Consider the following 17891-nt stretch of genomic DNA (forward strand, 5'->3'; position numbering starts at 1 on the left):
GCTTACAGGCTGAAGTGGAACCTGTTCGTCGGTTGGTGCTCTTCCCGCCTGGAAGACCCCCGTAGATGCCCGACCTGATCATCAGGTTTCTCAGAGGGGCAAGGAGGCTGAATCCTCCGCGCCCTCACCTGTTACCCTCTTGGGATCTCCCCTCGGTCTTGACGGCCCTGAAGGAGGAGCCCTTTGAGCCTCTGCAGTCAGTAGAGCTTAAGGTTCTGTCATTAAAGACAGCGCTCCTCACCGCTTTGGCCTCGGTCAAGAGGGTAGGGGACCTGCAGGCATTCTCGGTTGACGATTCGTGCCTAGAATTCGGGACGGGTAACTCTCACGTTGTCCTGAGACCCCAGCCCGGATATGTGCCCAAAGTTCCCACCACGCCTTTCAGGGATCAGGTGGTGAAATTGCAAGCGCTGCCCCGGGAGGAGGCAGACCCAGCCATCGCTCTGCTCTGTCCCGTTCGCGCTCTGTGCATTTACGTGGACCGTACGCGGAGCTTCAGGACCTCAAACCAGCTCTTTGTCTGCTTTGGAGGTCAGCAGAAGGGAAAGGCTGTCTCCAAACAAAGACTTGCCCACTGGTTAGTGGAGGCTATAGTCTTGGCATACCAGGCCCAACGTTTACCATGCCCCCTCGGAGTGAGAGCTCACTCTACGAGAGGAGTGGCATCTTCTTGGGCATTGGCGCGGGGCACCTCGATAGCAGACATCTGTAGAGCTGCCGGCTGGGCGAAGCCTAACACGTTTGCGAGATTCTATAATCTCTCGTGTACTCGCCTCAGGTAGGCAGTAACACCGGACCTGCTCGGTGTCGATCACGCTTGCTGCGCCATTCCCCTCTACGGACCGGATACGTGCGCTTTTGTGCTCCTCAATCAGTTCCCCATGGCGAACCCTGGTGGAGTTCCTCCCGCACCCTCGGCGGTCAGGCGTGGCGGAGCGCCAGACGCCAGGCTCAGCACTCGTGTGCATGCCCAAGGTCAGCCCTTGTGCTGGGCTAGGTGCCCGTGTGTAGTGATTCCCCCTTCGGGTGATCCCACATGTGTATTCTTCCACGGTACGGCTCCCCTCACGGTAAGCCCGTGTCTTTCCCTGGCAGTCGTTCACTGCCATCTCGGCTGTGTAGTGATCTCACCCCAGGCGGGTTGAGTCTACCGCAGAGACTTCCATATGTAGTACTGCCCTGGGCCAGTCCATATGTGTAATTCCACATAATACCTCCTATGTGCGGGATGTGGCTTCCGTAGCATCCTAACTGGGTACGCTTTCCCAGTGTTATCCAATGCACCACTGTATGGAACAGCAGTGGCGGACACCTCTGCCTAGCCGCTGTCCTATCTTCCGCCCCAGCTGGTGTGGGGGGACTTGCCGGCTTCCGCAGGGCACTGGAGGGGGTCAGCAATAGTGGCGTTTTCCATACGGATCCCAATTCGTCAGTCACTGACGTAACGTAGAACGTGACTGACTGAATGGGAACGTCTAGGTTACTTGTGTAACCCTCGTTCCCTGAAGGAGGGAACGGAGACGTTACGTTCCGTTGCCACAGTTGCTGTACCACCGCTGTACGGCCGGGGCACGTAGTCTCGGCTCCTCAGCAAAAAACTGATGTGCGTTTGCACGCGCTCTCCTTTTATACCCGCGCTGCGGGGCGGGGTGCGCGTGGCGAAACACGCACGCCAACTGTCATTGGCTTGTTTAGTTAACACTCGAAGGTGATTGGGCTCTCGGGCGAGATCCCAATTCGTCAGTCACTGACGTAACGTCTCCGTTCCCTCCTTCAGGGAACGAGGGTTACACAAGTAACCTAGACGTTACATTCGTAACCTAAGACGTTTTCTTTGTAATATCAAAATGATGTTTAAAGATTAAGCTTGGCAACTAACAGATGTGATACAATGCTAAAATATAGAAACGAGAAAAAAAACAATAGTTGTTTTATTGAGAAATCATATTGTTTTTGCATTTTTTTAAAATGTGAAATGTACTGTAAATTATAACACTGAAAAATAAATTACACTTTTAAATATATTAAAATAGAAAACATTTATTTTAAATTGTAATAATATTTCAGAATATTACTGTTTTTACTGTATTTTTGATTAAATAAATGCAGCCTTGGTGAATATAATAGACTTCATTCAAAAACAATGAAAAATCTTACTGACCGCAAACGTTTGAATGGTAGTGTAATTTCCGTTTTGAGGGAGTCTGAGGGAAGATTTTTTAACATTTCATAGGCTATCACCAGAGCTTAAATTAAGCATTTATCCCAGAACTTTCTTTTAAAATGACTGGAGAGAAATGTTTGTGGGGATAAATGTCTCTAGAGCACGTCCTTGTAACAGTGGGTTAGAATGAGAGAGAGAGAGTTAAAAGCTAAAAAGCCTCTTTAAGCTGCTTGAATATTATTTTGCTCAAGGACAACAGAGCAGATAACACAAGAGAAAGCAGCGACACACACACACACACACACATACCTCCTCTTGCTGGGGATGAAGCCGACCTCCTCCTCATCCCCCTGTGGGCTGACTCTGCAGGCCTGCCACCACTCCTCATCTCCACAGTCCAAAACATGCAGCACATCTCCAAACTTAAAGCCCACGGCCTGACTCAGGAAACCACAGTCTGCTGTCTTATCATAGTCAAACAGAGCCCTGCCAAACGACAGAGAGAGAGAATATAAGTCATGGGGAAAAGAGAGGATAAAGGAGGACAGAGGGAGGGGGTGGGGGTTAAAAAGGAAAAACATCAAAGGAAAAGCATGGAATTGGGTTGAAATTGAGCAATACAGCAATAAATTATTTTTGGCCTTTTTTCATTTTTTTGGGGCTCTGTTCAGAATGGAACAAGCCTTCTGCTTTCTGCAAACTGTGCAGTGTGGACTATGTTAAACAGTATGCAGTATGATCCCTTTATGTTGTAACTCAAACATAAATATTGAGCAAGAGATGTAAAAATCGAGGTATATATAGCATCCAGTTAATTTGTCACACTGGAGACGGAAGGTCAAGTTGAGTGCAGTGGATTATGGGATGCAGTATAGGCAATGTGCTCTGCTTATAACCATTTTGACAAATGTAGTAGGTTATCTAGGAAATCCACCCTTGCGAAAAAGAAGTGTGCTTAACTGTATTGAATGTGCACTTGCAGTGTATTTAAAATCTTATAAGTATATTTAAAGATTGTAGAAACTGTAACTGCAAATAATATTAATTAAATCAAAGACCACTTAAGTGAGAGTTCACGTTCATGAATGTTTATTAACACACTTATGTGCACTTTAAAAAGTGTACTTTGAAATGTCGAATTATTGTCTTTTTTGTAGTTGTAATGTATGTCGTATGTTTACCTGATATAAAAGCCTCGTTTAGGGTTACTTCGTAATGTAGTTGTTCCAGAGCCCATACTGCTGTTCATCAGCTGCTCTCTGAGGTCGTGAATTTTAGCTTCAAATCGACTGTACTCTGAACAAACAAACACAACTGTTATCCAACACTGCACAGCACATAAGAGCTACATTCATGAGAAATCAACCATTTGTGTCAGTTTGGACACTGATGTGATGTGTGTGAGAGTCTAATGTTCACCAGAATTCAAAAGTTTGGGGTCGGTAAGATTTTCAAATGTTTTTGAAAAAAGCCTCTTCTGCTCACCAAAGCTGCATTTATTTGATCAAAAATAAAATAAAAATCAGTAATATTATGAAATATTTTTACCATTTAAAATAACTGTTTTCTATCTGAATATATTGTAAAATGTAATTTATTCCTGTGATCAAACCTACATTTTCAGCATCATTACTCCAGTCTTCAGTGTCACATGATCCCTCAGAAATCATTCTAATATGCTCATTTACTGCTCAAGAAACATTTATCATTAATATTGAAAATGTTTGAAAACAGTTGTGCTACTTCATATTTCTGGTGATAATTTTCGGATTTTAGAATTTCAGGATTTTTTGATGAATTGATTGATTGAATAAAATAATAAAAAATAAACCTCACAAATGTTTGAACAGTAATGTATACAGAGGCTTCAAAACGTTTTTAAACACTTACGCCAGAATTAAAAATGTATAAATGTATTTGCACTAGGGGTGTAACAGTACACCGAACCATCATGTTTGTGTATCATTACACCCCTAATTTGCACTATATAACAAAATATCAAAAAAGTGATATTTATTTTAAAGAAATATAGCACTAGTACATTATTTTGCAGTTCTTAAAAGATTAATTTTGCACTGTCCATTTTACCTCCATTTGGCAAGTGTCAGCTTTATACCTAGTGTGCAAGACAGTTCAGTCAGGTGTGTGTGTGTTCTGACCTTCTGGTCTGTACTGAGCGATGATGGTTACAGTCTGTCCTGCATTCTTCAAGGCAGCTGCTGCTTGTTCATGTGTAGCTGCCCGCAGATCCACGCCATTCACCTGAGAAACACATGCATATCATTACAATCACATATCTCACACATCACTACAGCCTTAAAGGGTTAGTTCACCCAAAAATGAAAATTAGCCCATACATTATTCATCCTCAAGTCATCCTAGGTGTATATGACTTTCTTCTTTCAGACGAATTCAGTCTGAGTTATATTAAAAATTGTCTTTGATCTTTCAAGCTCTATCATTGCAGTCAGCGGGTGTTGCATGCTTCAGTCCAAAAGAAATTAAATAACTGCCAAGTGCCATAAAACAGCTTGAAAGATCAAAGACAATTTTTAATATAACTCCGACTGGATTTGTCTGAAAGAAGAAAGTCATATACACCTAGGATGACTTGAGGGTGAGTAATTTATGGGCTAATTTAAATTTTTGGGTGAACTAACCCTTTAACATATTACTGTAACATTACTGCCAAACTACATTTCAACAAGAAAACAGCAGCCACACTACACCATTATCAGAACTGCTGCATTGCATTATTTATTTTCTATTCTTTATTGCATTTTTTAGATCCCTATATGCTGGCATGAACTAATCCAAACAGCTCTTAAAGGGACAGTTTACCCAAAAATGAAGACTCTTTCATTTATTCAACATTAAGTTTTTCCAAACTTGTATGACTTTCTTTCTTCTGTTGAACACAAAAGAAGATATTTTAAAGAATGTTGGTAACTAAACAGTTGGCAGGTAATGGTTGAGTTCCATGGTATTTTTTTCCATACTATGGAAATCGATAGCTACTGTGCACTTTTGGTTACCCACATTCTTCAAAATATCTTACAGAAGAAAGAATATCACACAGGTTCGGAACAACTTGAGGATGAATAAATGATGACAGAACTTGATTTTGGGGTGAACTATCTATCCCTTTAAGTGCAAGTGTAAAAAAAAATCTAAATCCAAATTGTTACTCAGTGCAGCTTTTTCAAATAATGGATCTGGTTAACGGGAGAAAGAAAGGTTTGGAACAACTTGAAGGTGAGTAAATGATGACAGAATTTTCATTTTTGGGTGAACTATCCCTTTAAAATGCATAATAATATTATGACAATTAACATGCTTAGCAATATTGTAAAAATGCACAATATGGGAGTATAAAAATAACTATTCCATATACTGTATATACATTGTTATATACTGTATAATTTTTGGGGTCAGTAAGATTTTTTAAATGTTTTAAAGAAGTATCTTATGCTCAGCAAGGCTGCATTTATTTATTTATTTAAAAAACAGCAATATTGTTAAATATTATTACCATTTAAAATAACTGTTTTCTATTTGATTATATTTTAAAATGTGATTTATTCCTGTGAAAAGGCAAAGCTGAATTTACTCCTTTCTCTTAAAAGGCATATTGATATTATAGCAGTCAGCATACTCAATGCACAATATAGATGTTTTGGAGTATTCTTGGATTTTTTTTTTTTTCTATTTTCGGTGTAAAGACCATTTGTGTCTTATACTTTGGACTTTGTCTTTGATTGTCAGGTATATACTGTATATCTATGATACATGGACAAAGATGCTTGTCAGGATTAATGGGATGAAGTCTCCATTAAAAGATACAGTATGTATAACTAATCATTAAACATACTGATCTACTGACCAACATCATGGCTATTATTAACTGTAGTTGTCAGGGACCTCATTTTAAATTCTGTACTGATTGCACCTGCTGATTAAATCCACACAATGCAAAAGCACATGTGAAAACAGAGCCTTTCATTTCAAACTGCAATTATTCTTTTCATACATGAGTACATGTGTATGTGTTTGCATGTTCTCACACTTAAGATCTGATCTCCTTTGCGCAGTTCTCCGCTCAGGTCTGCAGGGCCTCCTGCCAGGATGAAAGAGATGAATATTCCCTCACCATCCTCCCCTCCAACTATATTAAACCCCAAACCCGTCGATCCTCTGTGGATCACAACACGCCTCGGGTCCCTGTGACACAAGATAGAGTGAGGAAATAACAGAAGGTGAAGATAAATTACAAAAGAATTCCAGGATGATAATAATCGTTTCACTGAACCTGAAACAGCGGCACAGTGCTATCAGTCAGATATGGTCAGTGTTTTGATGCACATTTGTAACCCTTGACCACAAAACCAGTCATAGGGGTCAATGTTTTTTGAAATTGAGATTTATACATCATCTGAAAGCAAAACAAATAAGTGTTTCATTGATGTATGGTTTGATAGTATAGGACAATATTTGGCCGAGATACAACTATTTGAAAATCTGGAATCTGAGGGTGCAAAAAAATCTAAATATTGAGAAAATCGCCTTTAAAGTTGTCCAAATGAAGTTCTTAGCAATGAATATTACTAATCAAAAATGAAGTTTTGATATATTTACAGTAGGAAATTTACAAAATATCTTCATGGAACATTATCTTTAATTAATATCCTATTGATTTTTGGCTATTGCTACAAATATACCCCAGCGACTTAAGACTGGTTTTGTGGTCAAGAGTCACATTTATGCTCGCAAGCTAACATTTATTAATTTATAATTTTTTTTAAACTATTGTTGATTTAGATAGCTGTTTTAGCTAAAGCATGCTTTTTTATTAAATCAAGTATAGAGCTTTTCACACTGTTTCAAAACAGCTTTACTGAAAATCGGATTGATATTTCTATAATGCCTTATAATGTCCAATTAGCAGTTTTATGGCTCGAAGACATGAACATATGTCAAAAATAAAATAAAACATAATTGTGACATTTTATCTCAAAATTCAGACTTTTTTTCTCAGAAAAGCAAATTTTACATCTCACAATTGTTACGCACAGTGCTCAATAATAAGCGCATGACGACAAAGCAGAATCAACAACATACTTTAATAATAAATCCACAAGGAAACTCAGGACATCACAGGAAACACAACAAAAAAAAACAATAATCATGACAGCAATCCTCAGAAAAAAATGCCACAATTGTGAGATGTAAGTTTGCAGTTGCGAGAAATAAAGTCTCAGTGTAATGGCAAAACTAATTTCAGATTGTATTACTAAATTTTGAAATATATCATTATTGTGATAGAAAATTATTAATTTTGTGGTATAAGCTTCTGGTTATATTGCTCACATTTTTTTTTTACAGGGAGCTTCTAGATAGAAAGTTATTCCATAATTATTTGAACATATGTCAAAAATAAAATAAAACATAATTGTGACATTTTATCTCAAAAGTCTGAGACTTTTTTTCTCAGAAAAGCAAATTTTACATCTCACAATTGTTACGCACAGTGCTCAATAATAAGCGCATGACGACAAAGCAGAATCAACAACATACTTTAATAATAAATCCACAAGGAAACTCAGGACATCACAGGAAACACAACAAAAAAAACAATAATCATGACAGCAATCCTCAGAAAAAAATGCCACAATTGTGAGATGTAAGTTTGCAGTTGCGAGAAATAAAGTCTCAGTGTAATGGCAAAACTAATTTCAGATTGTATTACTAAATTTTGAAATATATCATTATTGTGATAGAAAATTATTAATTTTGTGGTATAAGCTTCTGGTTATATTGCTCACATTTTTTTTTTACAGGGAGCTTCTAGATAGAAAGTTATTCCATAATTATTTAGTCCTTCACTCCCTCAGTAAGGAAGCCAGAGGCACAGCGGCAAGGCAGATTGTCATTTGTGGACAAAATGTTGGCGGGAAAAATTTATACCGACTTTATATATATTCAGGCAGAACTTGATCTCATCTTGAAGGATTTACTTATCAACTTACTTTTGGTTAATGAATTTGCCATATGCCTCTGAATTAATATTTTAACAGTAATATAATGAACTGGTCACCACCTACTGGTGTAGCACTTTATTTGAATAACTAGGCTTATTTGAATAGCTAATAATAAATATAACATAAACAATAATTATTATTATTTAACATAACAGCTTTTGGGTATGTTATTGGGTCTAAAAGGGACTCTGCAGCCATGTGCTTAAGAAATATTATTAAAAATGTTAGTGCTAGGGCTTTGTGGTTGTATGTAACTGGAGAAAGCAAACAGGAAGTGTCAATGACGTCACTCAATCATTTTTGTTTAGTGAATAAATGTCACGTATTAAATCAATAAGATTTAAAACAAGCCCTCAAAACAATCTGGCAATCTGCTGTTTGCATCATAGGTGTGACCTGAATCTAAAACTAAACCTTTAACTTCTACTGCTGCTGATGATTAATATGTATTTAATTTATCGAAGGCAGGGTTATTATAGTTAAAACTATAACCATTCAAAAAATGTGTTACTTGAAATAAAAGAAACATGAACTGATATAAAATAAAATAATAATAATTACAAAAATCTAGTTACCAAAGCAACATTTTTCATTTGAATTTAGTTTAACTTGATGTACTAAAATGAAAACTAAGACTGAATGAAAAATCAGTACGATATATAGAGAGAGTTATTTAAAAAAAAAAACTAAAAATGATCAAATTAACACAAAATTAATACAACTGAAACTATATTTAAATTAAAATGGAAACAGAAAATAGCAAAATAAAAGCTACTTCAAAGTGTTAATAAAAACTGTAATAATAATTTATTACAATACTACTACTAACAGAGTACTAAATAACACTGATGCAAGGTGATGAGCGCTTTGTTTAAACTTTATTTTAACTCCGCGATTGTGCAGGAACTGCTTCCAGTTACTCAGAGCGTGTTACCTGGGTAAGTCGTCATCTCCCATCAAGCCATGCAGCACAGGAGAAAAGCGGCTTGGTGAGGTGGGAGTGAGGGCTTGTGGGTAATCCGAAGCCAGGAAGTTTGGATGTCCAAGGTCTGTGTCCAGATGCGGAGAGTACGCTGAATGGTGAGCACACACAAAGTAGTGAGTGAAAGCTGGATTTACCTGTGATTCTTTAAAGAGTTTTGCTTGAAACATACTATGCAGTGTTCTTTCTGTGAAGCAGCGCTTCTGTGTGCTGTATACTCACTGCTTGTGAGGTCTGGTGGGTTGTAGCTGGTAAGGTACAGGTTGTTTGGCTTTGCCACTCTGAGGTAGACCACCTCTGCTGTGTTCTTCAGTGTGCCCACCGCATCCTCGTGCATCACGTCCTCCAAACACACATTATTCACCTGCAGATGCAGAAATGCACTTAATTGTTTTGGATGTGCACTTGCAGTATACTTCAACTCTTAAAAGAATAATAAAAAAAAACTTTACTTGTAGATAATATAATATTAATAAAATAAAAGTGTATTTAAACTTCCATGGATATGTTTCTCAACACACTTAATTACATTTGTATAAGAGCAATTTGTAATAATGTTAAGTTTACTTTAAAGTACATTTGAAATCATTCACTTTTAATAATCTATCGATTTTCAAAGACACACATATTTTGATGATTCTGATGTTGACTAACATGCTAAAGCACATGTAAAGTGCATGATTATAATTTTAACTGTAGAGTGTTATTTGACATTACATTTGAGTTTTAACATTTGAAATGTAATAGATGTTGCAGGGTTATTTTAGTTAACTAAAACTGTAACTAAAACTAAAACAATTAAAATACATTTTTGTTACTTAAAATAAAATACAAATAAATTTGAACTGAAATAAAATTAAAGTTTAACTTAATGTAGTAAAATAACTAAAACTGAAAATAACAATAGTCATAAAAAACAAAAACTACTAAAAAAATTACGAACACAATTTTTAACAAAAAACTTTAACAAATTAAAATGAAGACAGAAAAATAAAACTTTCAAAATATGATTTACAATTATAACATTTCAGTGATACTAAAATAACACTGCTAAATTTAAACTTCTTCATTACAAATATATTTAAATACATGGCGTACAAGTTTAAAACAGAAATGACACTAAAGTGTATTTTAATTTACAATAAATGCTTGTCATTACATTTGGCAGCAAAGACAATAGAAGTAATTTAGAAATGGCATATAAAGTTGTACTTAAGTCCTAATTCAGTCAACAAAGGTCAAAAAAACAAGTTCAGCTAATTGCATTTATTATAAAATTTTAACTAATACATTTGCATTTACTTTCACTTAACATGCAGTTCAAACTTAAACATTATTTTGAAGTATATCATCTCTGTTATACTTATTATTATTATTATACTTTTACATTAAATGTTCTCATTCCTGGTGGAATGACCTGCCCAACTCAATCTGAGCAGCTGAGTTCTTAGCCATCTTCAAGAATTGGCTAAAAACACATCTCTTTCATCTTTATTTGACCCTCTAACTCTAGCACTCTCTATTCTAATTCTATTCTTTAAAAGAAAACTTGCTCCTTTTAGACTTGCGCTTTATTCATTTACTAACTGCTTGTTTTCTTTAAAAAAAAAAGTATTTTTGTATTCTATCTATGTTTCTTTTTATTTATTATAAAATTAACAAAAAACTAAAAAGGGCCTCTAACACTAGCTTGCTCTTTTGTCATTCTATCGGTTTTCTTTTTATTTATTATATAATTGAAAAAATAAAACTAGCTACATGTATTATGTTAGGCTAACTGAGACTTGTTATAGCACTTGCATATCATTGCTCTTTTGTTGATTTTGATTGCTTCCATTGTCCTCATTTGTAAGTTGATTTGGATAAAAGCGTCTGCTAAATGACTAAATGTAAATGTATTGTACTATTTTTAGTAATATTAAAATGTTTTGTTAAGTACATCTTTTTCAAAAGGCATACCAAGTTAAAAGCAGAAATGTAGGAACTGTGGATATCAAAGTTGTTTAAATTTCTGTATCACTAGTGGCACCAAACTAAATAGAAGAAAGTTTGGGATTTATGTACATCAAAGTAAACACTACAGATAGATAAACTGATTGCTTTTCTACTGCATTCTAACATGCACAACCTGCCTGTAGTTCCTCCTGTGAGCTGCAGGTGGCAGCATTGAAGAGCCAGTACCACACAACAGCAAAGCTACAGCTATGATGTTGCTTCAGTCTAATACAGACTATCTTTCCACGTGTCAGTCCTCATTAGTGATGTATCGTCTTACCGCCAGTATCTTATCGCCAATCTGTAGTCGCCCATCCTTATGAGCTGCTCCTCCCTCGATGATCTTTGTGACATAAATGCTGTTGTCTCCAGGGATGTGCTGGTTCCCCACACCACCCGCTATACTAAAGCCTAGCCCTGGGACAGTAAAGGCACAAGTGACATTTCTCTTTATGTACAGAACTTTCAGTTCTCTGTTATTTGAAAAAATATGTTTTATGACAGTTGCAAACCCACTTAAATGGATAGTTCACCCTAAAATGAAAGTTCTGTCATTTACTCATTCTCAAGTTGTTCTGAACCTGTGTGAGTTTCTTACTTCTATAAGATATTTTGAAGAATGTTGGTAACCAAACAGTTCGAAGCAGCCATTGACGTCCATAGTATGGGAAAAAAAATTAAAAGTTGTATTTTGTACAGGTTTGGAACAAATTGATGGTAAGTATATGATGATGAATAATGCATTTTTGGGTGAACTGTTCCTTTAAAAGATATATATATATATATATATATATATACACATACATATATATAAGTATGTATTGTAGCCATACAATATGTATGTATCCATAAGTATTGGAACAGTAACGACAAAATTAACAGATGAATATGAGACAAAACTACAGAATGTCACATTTTATTATTAGCTGTTTCAACACGCATGTTTTACCAAATAAAAAGGACAGCACTTTTAGAGTTCATCCCACTATCTGATGTGAGCATAAGTATTGGGACAGATGAACTTAAGGCAGATGTAAAAGATTAAAAGCTATTATTTTGTCCCCCAACAAGAACTCAGTAGGAATAAACAGTTACAGAAATTTACAAGATGGAAAGACTGACATTCAGGTTGAGACTGCAAGAAAAGACTTTTAAGAAACACTGGGGGAAATGGACAATCTATATATCAAAACAGAGAGAAGACAGATAAATGCCAAAGTGGAATATGTCTATTCATTAATGTAAATGTATGTAATTAGGATCAACGGCTGCTTGATAGTATGCCTACAGAAATGAGTATTATGTTTATGAATGCATGACCACAAATATTCACGTATACATGCTTACAAATATTTGCTTATATCGTAACCAGTTGGCCAGACTGAAATTACTTTTACTTTTTGTGTTATACTTTGGGAAAAATATTTATGTATGTACCCATGAAGGAGTGTTGTTTGTTTGTTATTGTTGAAGTTCATAAAAAAAAAGTAAAAAAATCTAGAGAGATTTTATTTCTCACAGAATACACAACCACACAGCTAATATACTGTGTGTTTACATACTGCAGCACGTTAAGGCAGAATTTACACATGAACAAATTGGACTAAATGTCGCCATTTTGAGATTATAGACATCGGGCAATAACCATGGCCTTTGGCTGACTGACAGAAGCGTTAACTCAGCTCCAGAATCCAATGACAGACTTGTCAATGTATAATAAACAAGTTCTGATTTTAATTTAATTAAAATCAAGATAATGTTATAGGATGGTTTATGGGTTTCGTCATATTTTCTCTATCTGCTGAAAACTGAAAAAGAGGTATTTTATTGCATCTATGGCTGAAAAATTTCAGTGACAGAATCTATGGCTGTTTTGATTTTTTTTCCCGCTGGTTTCATGGAGTTCATGTATTTTGATGTTTTTTATTTTGAAAGTTCTTGTTGTTAAGTATTGTGCCACGCTTTGTATTTAGGACTTATTAATTCAGTCAAAAATCATAGTGATAGAAGAAAAGAGTTTTTTATAGGAGCAACAGCCATGTGGGCAGCACTGTGTCATGTGCCATAGCTGTGCACAAGCTGTTTATCACAGCTCCAGACTTATTTACATTTTTATGTGAGCAGAACACTCCAATTTACAGGTTTATTCAGCTCATCAGTGCTTTTTACAAAATGTTGATAGAGCATGTGTTCACGGTTGCCAGGTTGGGAAGATTAAGTAACCCACAGGGCCGAAAATGAAAAAACTCTGATTGGGGGAATTGACATCTGGCAACCACAACCATGAAAGCTTGTAGAGGCTTGTTACCAATGCAAGATAAAGCAAATGCCAAATTAAAATAACACATCTTCAGTATAAATAACCAGTTGCCAGAAATCGCAGACGATCATAATTAATAAATCGAGAAAAGCAGAAATCTTGATGATTCAAATATGATTCATTGTGCATCCCTACTTAAGTCACATTTAAAATAAATGAATATCATTGCATGAGACAGAAAATATCAAAGCAAATGGCATTCATTTGGTCGACCGATATTGGTTTTTTGACAGCCGATGCCGATATCTTGGAAAGCAGGGTGGTCGATTGCCAATATAAAGCCGATATAAATTTATTTATTTTAATTAATATTTAAGAAATTTGAAAATGGGTTAAAAAATAAAGTTGTAAAATAAACATACTTATACTTTAGATGACAAAGTATTTTCCACAAATAAATAAATATGTAATACAAATATAATTAAAAAGGAAGTAAACTGTAACCAACAGAGCACTCAGTATTCTGGGAAATTTGTGTGCATTGGGAATCATATTTTTTTCAAATAAAGCCAAGGTAACACTCATTTTACATACAGCACACAGTGAAAATGACATGAATAAAACAATTTCTTTCAAATAATAAAAGTAAAATTTTTCTGGCCCCAAACTTTTATATAGTAGGTAGTCTAACATATATGCAGTATAAGCAGTAAACCAGTATTATGTTCAAAACAGTCCAAATTTTTATGAACCTGATCAGTTTTGCAGGTCTTTCCATTGAAAAATGAAAAAGCCAACATCACATACATCTACTGATAAGCTGTACTACAACGTGCACAACCCTCTATTACAACTCACACACACTACAAGCTTTTACAGCTGTAACATCTGCTAGCACTTCTATTGGTTTCCAATAAACGTGATTAGAGACACACACACACACACACAAACAAGCAGTAATGCCCTCCAGTTCAGTTCCAACCTACTGCCTTTTATTACAGGGCGCTGCAGCCGCCCACATGATCACATTAACACACACTCAACTACACACGCTGTCAGAAACTCATTCAAGTGCTCACTGCCCCACGGCTTCGATTGTCAAACGAGAGACACATCTGAAAGAGATGAGCATTTCCATGCAGCCACAGGGAGAAGGAGTGTGTGTGTGTGAGTGTGTGTGTGTGTGTGTGTGTGTGTGTGTGTGTGTGTGTGTGTGTGTGTGTGTGTGCGCGTGCTTTCTTAAGACTTAAGTGCACTTTTAAAAGTTAAGAGACATTTTAAATTAGTTCAAATTTTTTAAAAGACATTTTAATCATTTTTAAACAATCTTTTGTCAGTTAATTTGAACTAATTTGATATTACATTAAATATGTATATGTATAGTGCCCTCCATAAGTATTGGGACAGTAAGAACGAAATTGCTCTGTTTGCTGTGGAGTCAGTAAATCTTTAAATATGATTAAAAACAAGCAACAGTTTTAAGTTCAGTTGTCCCAGTACTTATGCTCACATTAGATAAGGGGATGCAACTCTAAAAGTGCTGTCCCTTTTATTTGGTAAAACATGTATTTGTTGAAACACCTAATAATAAAATGTGACAATCTATAGTTTTGTCCCATATTCATATTATAATCATATTTACAGATGTCTTGACTACACAGCAAACAACAGTTTTTTTTCTTTACTGTCCCAATACTTATGGAGAGCACTGGACTAAATTGCAACTTCATTGTTACAAATGTGAAATTACAAATAATATATGACATGCCATTCAAAAATTACATTAGAAATTACATTTAAGTATATTTTAGTTTACCACAAATGCTTGTCAAAACATTCAGCAGTACACTTCAACCGTATTTTAAGGACAATAATTAATTAGTCATTATAAAATTACATATAAAGATGTAGCCTACTTAAGTCCTGCTTTAATTTCATTACAACTAATATAACCCTGCATACTTCACGTGATCCATTTTACAATGGAACACCATACTGGCTTTATTCTCATATTTATTGTGTGGTTTATAATTGAAATCTCCAGTGCTAACCCACTGTAGACTTTCTGCAGCCCACCAGATTTACTCTCTTTACTGAAATCTTGAATGATGAACAGATAGTATTTCAGTACAATAGCCAGAGCCCTGCGCATGACATGCAGAAGAAAAAAAAAAAAGGTCACAAATTAAGATTTAATTCCTACAATTTATTACTTTGCAGCCATGCTATTGGTTCCCTCGTTTGAATAAAGTTAAATAGTGACAATAGTTTAAAGGAATAGTTCACCTTAAAAGGAAAATTTGCTTGTTACAAAGTTTGTATCTTCATGGGAACAGATTTGGAGAAATGTAGCATTACAACACTTGCTCACCAATGGATCCTCTACAGTGAATGGTACCGTCAGAATGAGAATCCAAACAACTGATAAAAACATCACAATAATCCATCAGTAATCCACACCACTCCAACCAATCGGTTAATGACTTGTGAACCAAAAAGCTGCATGTTTGTAAGTAACAAATCCATCATTAAGACGTTTTTAACTTCAAACCATTGCTTCTGGATAAAATACGAATCCTCTATGCATAATATAACTTTCTCCAGTGAAAAAGTTGTCTCGTCTGAATCAGGAGAGAAATATGCACAGATTTAGTTCTACGATTTAGTCCTTTTAAAATGTATTAACTTTAAATGTAAAATCAAATCACTAGTTAAAATTATAATATAAAATATTATAAATAAACTATAAAATTATAATTACGTTACCCATGCTTGTTAGTCAACACATCAATAAGTCTACTTCTTTAAAGCATGACAAAGGAAGAACTGGTCCAAAATATGCAAAATCTCTAAATGTCTTCAGAATTTTGCACTCTTGACCAGTAACTCACAGCACAAAACAAACTGTGACACACCAGTTGAGAAGCATATGGCATGCAATGCTAATTACCACAGACAGCTATTTTAATGTGTCCCTCAGCACATATAAACGAATATCAATTACGTTTACAGTAAATACACTTACACCGGAATCCTACCAGTAAATGGAATAAACGTGTAAAACTCTCACACTTTTCAAACATATTGAAACATTGCATGAGGCTGTTTTGATCAAATAAAATAAAAAGCTAAAAAAGTAAAGTCGCTAACTTCCACTTAGTATCCATGCATGACGTAATCTGTAAAGCACTGTAAAGCACTGCTGACATGGTGCAAACACCACCCACAGGAATTATGTTGCTAACACAACAAGACATTCATTCATCCACCTGGAAAAGTCATCCTCAAAGAACACATATTTACTCAAGAACTCATGTGAGCACATTAATAAAATATGATCGTAATGTTTTTGCTTTTAAACCTTCTGGTTCACATGCTTTACAGAATTCCATGTGCATTTCCATGAGTTTACTGTTCTTTCACACACAAAAAAATTTATTTTAAAGAAAGTTGGCAGGAGCAACTGACTTCCATACTATAGAAGTCAATGGCTACCGTCAACTGTTTGGTACATTCTTCAAAGAATGCAAACAGGCTTGGAACGACATGAGGATGAGTAAATGATGACAGAATTTCCATTTTTAAGTGAACTGTCCCTTTAAGAATTGAAGATGGGTAAGTGAGAAGCTGGATTGAATCTTGGTGAGTGGGTGGTAATGTTGTACTCTTCTCAGTCTCTCTCTCTCTCTCTCTGCTCTGTTTTTCACTGGATTTCTCTGCACCTTATTCCCCCTCATCTTCATATCAGCTCTCCCTCATTGGTTCTCTGGTTTCTGGTGATTTGTTGTGCTGCAGTAGTCTGTTGATTAGCATGAGAAGATGCTCTGTAGCTAAAGCATGAAATCAGCCTCCTACCCTCAAATATTTTTTTTTCATTTGGCCTTTTCTGTCTGTTCCTTCTACAAGTTGTATTTCCCAACTCTCTATTTAAATGCTATTTTTACAATAATAGTGATAACAATGATGGTAACAAAGACATAGATGTAGCAGACAAGGATTTCCACAACGTTACGTAACCAGAGTATTTCTATCTTGCTACAGGGCGAATGAGCACATATTCACTCACTAACACACTAACACAGCCTCATGTAGGAGTCACATCTGACTCTCATGATTCAAAACATAATAAGACAATGATTAAATATAATTATCATTGGAGTTTTTTTATTATTATTATTGATTTATTGATACACAAGGGAACTACATGTGTTTAAGCCATGAAAAGCTGTGCATTACAGTGATTTTGCCATGTCTGGTGTGTTTTAGGGGTCTTAGGCATGATGAGAGGCATATTAAATTTAATTTTAATTTTCATGACAATTTAATTTCCCTTTGGGGATTAATAAAGTTTATCTAATTGAATCTAATCTAAAATAATTTATTATTAATAAGTGGAATAAACAACTTTTCCAGCATGTAACATTAGCCTAACTTTAGGCTGTTTGTGATGGA

General features: G+C 35.6%; 1 protein-coding gene across 1 annotated transcript in view; it reads right to left on the reverse strand.

The window, feature by feature from the left end:
• The window catches only part of LOC107560322 (disks large homolog 4-like), a 45786-nt gene that overhangs the window by 16486 nt on the left and 11409 nt on the right, over window positions 1–17891 (reverse strand). The window contains exons 2-8 of the mRNA XM_016244466.1: window positions 11460–11596; window positions 9407–9548; window positions 9137–9275; window positions 6229–6385; window positions 4324–4426; window positions 3346–3460; window positions 2474–2650 (exon numbers count right to left, since the gene is read on the reverse strand). Of these exons, the coding sequence (XP_016099952.1) occupies window positions 2474–2650; window positions 3346–3460; window positions 4324–4426; window positions 6229–6385; window positions 9137–9275; window positions 9407–9548; window positions 11460–11596 (970 nt within the window). The remainder of the gene's footprint in view (window positions 1–2473; window positions 2651–3345; window positions 3461–4323; window positions 4427–6228; window positions 6386–9136; window positions 9276–9406; window positions 9549–11459; window positions 11597–17891) is intronic.

This window comes from Sinocyclocheilus grahami, unplaced genomic scaffold, assembly GCF_001515645.1.
Source record: "Sinocyclocheilus grahami isolate Dianchi unplaced genomic scaffold, SAMN03320097.WGS_v1.1 scaffold720.1, whole genome shotgun sequence".
NCBI lineage: Eukaryota > Metazoa > Chordata > Actinopteri > Cypriniformes > Cyprinidae > Sinocyclocheilus > Sinocyclocheilus grahami.